The 5426-nt window shown below is 42.8% G+C and overlaps 1 protein-coding gene across 1 annotated transcript; it reads right to left on the bottom strand.

The window, feature by feature from the left end:
- Positions 1-484: 484 nt before the first annotated feature.
- Positions 485-3328, bottom strand: LOC127655357 (SLIT and NTRK-like protein 5). The gene has a single exon (XM_052143123.1). It carries the CDS (start codon positions 3326-3328, stop codon positions 701-703), a length of 2628 nt encoding a protein of 875 aa, XP_051999083.1. The 3' UTR covers positions 485-700.
- Positions 3329-5426: the final 2098 nt, after the last annotated feature.

Genomic DNA, 5426 nt, shown 5'->3' with positions numbered 1-5426 from the left:
ATAATAAGGAAGATTCCTGAGAAATACTTGTAGTACCACCTGTTTACTCCAGAGGGCAGTAAGTGAAATTTCAGCTGTGTGAGCAACACACAGTTTACACAGTGAAGAAAACAACCTTCAGCAGCAACAACACAAACATGTGTTACATTCTTGCGTTCAAACAATTGATGGAGCGCAAATCCGAACTAAGCGATCTCAAGATGTGTTTAAAGTATTAAACTATATTTAACGTCGACACAGTGACCTAAACATTTTATGTTTATGACGCAACGCACCCGAGACGCTACACAAGCATGTCTGACGCAGGTGTTCATTGACGGTCCTTAAACAAGCCCTCATAATAAATCTCTGATTGACAGATTCACTTGTGTAATGGATTACTGTGAACTGTTGATCAATGATTGACTTATGATCAATAATACGGTATTAAACAATACATTGTATTCTAAAGCCACTTTTTGTCTTATCAATGATGAACTCTTCTGCTACAAGAATGTAATGCATTTTAATTATCTGGTACAAAATAGGCTTCATTTTCATTAAGCATATAATTGCTTTCTAATGACTTTCTTTTGATTTTGTGTTAAAATATGACCTAGGCATGAGTTTTTGTAAGATTCACCCTATGATCTTTCGACAAAAAAGCTTTTCTCACAACCAGTTCCCAATATATATATAAAAGAGAGATCAAATATTAATTTCAGAACTGGGTAAAGGTGGTCCTTTTCTCGTGAACTTCCAAATAGTCTGGTTCAAAGTGAAGCTTTGCTTTCAGTTCCCAGTATTCGCTTCTGTTCGGCTCTATGTAGACGGTGGTTGGTGTCGAGCAGTACACCATGGTCTGCTGAGTCCTTTCTGGTTCCAAGTATTGATGTCTCACATCAAAGTCTGGTGCACAGTGAGCTGAAGCATGTGTGCCATGCTTGCATGGTAAATTACCCCTGTAAGAAGCCTGCTGGTCCCTCGTCAAGTTATCTTGGTAAAAATAGTTGTCATCTAAAAGAGGTGAGTGTCTGTTGAGCGCATCCGGCGTGCCTGCACTGAACTCCGAGCTTTTTGCATTGCTCCCCACCTCTTCATCCGAGTTACACGCCAGAGCTTTGTTAAGCTCTTCAAAGTCTCTGTAAGGCTTAATTGAATTAGCCATGCTAGCACCGCAGGGGGCGTTTTTTGTGATGCCCTCCGCTGCGGGTGGAATGTACTCGTAGACGTGGCCTGCGGATGTTCTAGACTTCAGAGTTGCCCTGTCTTTGTAGATTGCATTGAACGAGCTTGCGTTGGTGGTCAGTGAAGCCAAGCGTTCAGATTTTTTGCGGCGATTCATTATGACAACGAAAAGCCCTGCAGCCACAAACACGGATATTATAAAAAGAAGCAGTAAGGCGAGTATAAGAACTGAGAGGGGGACTGCGGGATATTGTGTGTCATAATCCAAGGCTGTTTCTAAGGTGATAGTACTGCCAGGAAAGGATTCCTCTGAGGGTGGGACAACTGAAGACTGCACATGTGAATTTTCTGGGCAGAGATGAGAAGAACGAATATACCTCATATCCTCTCCCGAGAGTCTCAACGGAGATTCACAAATGACGGTGTTCACCACGGTGCCAGCATTAAGCTGCTCCAACCAGTTCTTCATCTCCACAACAACACATGAGCAATCCCAGGGGTTCTCAAACAGATCTATTTGTACCAGTGACGTGAGCTCTTCTAACACACCGCCAACTGGTAGAGTACGAAAGTGGTTGCTGCGCAGATTTAATCGAGCTAGACTTAATCCGTCAAAGATCCCCACTGGTAGAGTCTTGAGGAGGTTATTGTTGAGGAAAAGCAATTGAAGGTTGGGAGCTTGCTGGAAGGCGCCCACCGCTATCTCACGAATTACATTATATTCCAGATAGAGAAACTGGAGGCTTTGTAGTCCATACAACATATCCTCAGTGAGTCGCTCTATTAAGTTTCCGTTTAGGTAGAGCCTTCTCAGATGTGTTAGTTGCCCAAATGTTCGGTCATGAATGATGGCTATGCGATTGTTGCCTAAGTGAAGCAAGTCTAATCCCGTAGCGCCACTGAAGTCTGTATCGTGCACAGAAGAGATGTAGTTACCAGTGAGATACATCTTTTTCGGGTTGTATGGTTTGGGATCGAGATCCGAAATGCTCTCGATTTTTCGCTCTTGACAGTTAACGTTTAAACCGAGGTCTGAGATTTGGAGATTGCAAGTGCATGCACTGGGACAGTCTACTGGAACTGAAGATTTCGTCTGGTAGGCCAACATCGGGCCATAGTTCTGTGGTTTGCCGGAGGACGTGCGAGAAGTGGGTTTGGTGCGTAGCTTCCCTGACGAACGGCTGCTTTTTGTTGGTCTTGTAGAGCGCAAGATGTTTGAGGATGCAAAGGCTGCCATCGCTGTCGCCGGTGTGGTTTTGTAGAGAATATCGCTGCTATGAGCTGATTCTGCTTGCATTTCATACTCAGCGATGGCTCTCCGGGGACACAGTTCCTGTTTGGAGATCTCATCAAGGTCTCGTCCATGCAGGCGAAAAGGTGTTTCGCAAACCACATCTCCAACTAATGCCGTGTAGGATATACTCTCGAGCCATGCTTTGAGAGGAATGAGCTCACAGGAACAATTCCAAGGATTTTCTTCAAGCTGTAACTCAACAATGTGACTCAGATGTTCCAAAAGGCCATTATAGGGAAGAACTTTGAGTAGATTTCCCCTCAGGTCAAGATGAGTTAAGGGAACATACTGAAAAATGTTGTAGGGCAAAGCAGATAGCAAATTATCATTCAGAATGAGCACCTCTAAATGATGAAATATGCTCAAGGTTTTTGGTTCAATGTGACTAATATAATTGAAGTCTATCTGTAGGTACTCCAAGCTCTCGAGTCCAAGGAACGTATCGTCCTTTAGAGCTTCAAGTTTGTTATTGTTTAAGTGGAGTCTTTTTAATCCCTGGAGTCCATTAAATGCACCAGCTTCCATTTCTGATATATCATTGTTCCCTAAATGTAAAATAGTGAGTCCTTCATAATGAGCAAAATCGTTTAAAGAGACTTTCTTTAACAGATTCCCTGTGAGCAGAAGATGATAGGCAGTGAAGTGTAAAGGTGTTACCTCCGACAGACTGTTAATTCCTCGGTTTTCACAGCTGGCTGTGAAGATCCCATCTCTTTCTTCACAGAGACACAGGCTTCTACATACATCCCCATAAATGCTGAACATCTCAGTTAGGCTGAAAAATGTGGCAAACGATGAAATGGCCAGTATCAACATATGCATGTTTATGAAGATGGATGGGCGTTGAACAGAGAGGTGTGCTGTCATCTAAAGAGAGAGGGGGAAAAGAAAGTATGTTAATTTTAATGCATTTTTGTTTGTTTCTGCTCCAGTGGTTCTCAACTGAAAAATAGTAACAGTAGGTTGACACTTATTTAGCTAGAATCGGTCTGTGCTTACTGAAATTCGAAACACTGCCCCTAATGGCCAAAGCGGTAAGTATTGTTGGGCGTATGGGCAGATGTGAGCTCCATTTTTCAAAGTAGGTACAGCTACAGGCTGGAGATCTCCAAATGGGGGTGGAATATCCAAAAGAGGGTTTGGTTTCTACAGAAGGGGGCGGGATTATCCAAAAGAGAGTTGCACCAACTCCAAAAGGGGGCATCACTTCTACACGTGGTTAGGATTAGTGACTCGATATACTGTATCTTTGCTGGCAGTTTGGAGCTCCCGCCCCTTTTTGGAGCTCTACCTGCAGCTATTCAAGGTGAAATGTCAATGGAGGGTTGTGAGTTGTTTTCAGCTGTACAGGCTGTACATCAATGAAGAGGAATGCATAATTTATAAACTGTACCACCTAACCCAAATCCCAAACCTATACCTAACCATGCGATGGAACACAAAACTTATTGTGAGGGAACACAAAATTGATTGTGAGGGAACGCTAAACTTATTGCAAAGGAACACAAAACTTACTGTGAGGGAACGCAACATTTATTACGACGGAACGTGAAACTTATTGCGAAGGAACACAAAACATTCTGTGAGGGAACGCAAAATTTATTACGACGGAACGTGAAACTTATTGCGACAGAACGCAAAACAATTCCAAGGGAACGCAAAACTTATTGCGACAGAACGCAGAACTTATTGTGAGGGAATGCTAAACTTATTGTGAGGGAATGCAAAATGTTTTGCTACAGAACGCAGAACTTATTGAGCGGGAACGCAGAACTTATTGCGAGGGAATGCAGAACTTCTTGTGAGGGAACGCAGAACTTATTGCGAGGGAATGCGGAACTTATTACAAGGGAACGTGGAACTTATTGCGAGGGAACACTAAACTTATTATGAGGGAATGTGGAACTTATTGCGAGAGAATGCAGAAGATATTGCAAGGGAATGTGGAACTTATTGCGACAGAACGCAGAATTTATTGCGAGGGAACACTAAACTTATTATGAAGGAATGCAGAACTTATTGCGACAGAACGCGGAACTTATTGCGAGGGAACGTTAAACTTATTGCGAGGGAATGCAGAAGTTATTGCAAGGGAATGTGGAACTTATTGCGACAGAATGCAGAACTTATTGCGAGGGAACACTAAACTTATTACGAAGGAATGCGGAACTTATTGCGACAGAATGCGGAACTTATTGTGAGGGAATGCGGAACTTATTGCGAGGGAACGTTAAACTTATTGCGAGGGAATGCAGAACTTATTGCGACAGAACGCAGAACTTATTCCGAGGAAATGCTGAACTTATTGTGACAGAACGCAGAACTTATTGCGAGGGAATGCAGAAGTTATTGCAAGGGAATGTGGAACTTATTGCGACAGAACGCAGAACTTATTGCGAGGGAACACTAAACTTATTACGAAGGAATGTGGAACTTATTGCGACAGAATGCGGAACTTATTGCGAGGGAATGCAGAACTTATTGCGATTGAATGTTAAACTTATTGCGAGGGAATGCAGAACTTATTATGAGGGAATGCGGAACTTATTGCGTCAGAGCGCAGAACTTATTGTGAGGGAACGTTAAACTTATTGCGAGGGAATGCAGAAGTTATTGCAAGGGGATGTGGAACTTATTGCAACAGAACGCAGAACTTATTGCGAGGAAACACTAAACTTATTACGAAGGAATGTGGAACTTATTGTGACAGAACGCGGAACTTATTGCGAGGGAATGCGGAACTTATTGCGAGGGAACGTTAAACTTATTTCGAGGGAATGCAGAACTTATTGCAAGGGAATGCAGAACTTATTGCGACAGAACGCAGAACTTATTGCGAGGAAATGCGGAACTTATTGCGACAGAACGCAGAACTTATTGCGAGGGAACACTAAACTTATTACGAGGGAATGCGGAACTTATTGTGACAGAGCTCAGAACTTATTGCGAGGGAATGTGGAACTTA

The sequence above is a fragment of the Xyrauchen texanus genome, chromosome 14, assembly GCF_025860055.1.
Source record: "Xyrauchen texanus isolate HMW12.3.18 chromosome 14, RBS_HiC_50CHRs, whole genome shotgun sequence".
Taxonomy (NCBI): Eukaryota; Metazoa; Chordata; class Actinopteri; order Cypriniformes; family Catostomidae; genus Xyrauchen; species Xyrauchen texanus.
Note: the sequence above shows the minus strand (reverse complement) of the source record. Positions and strands in the feature narration are given on the sequence as shown.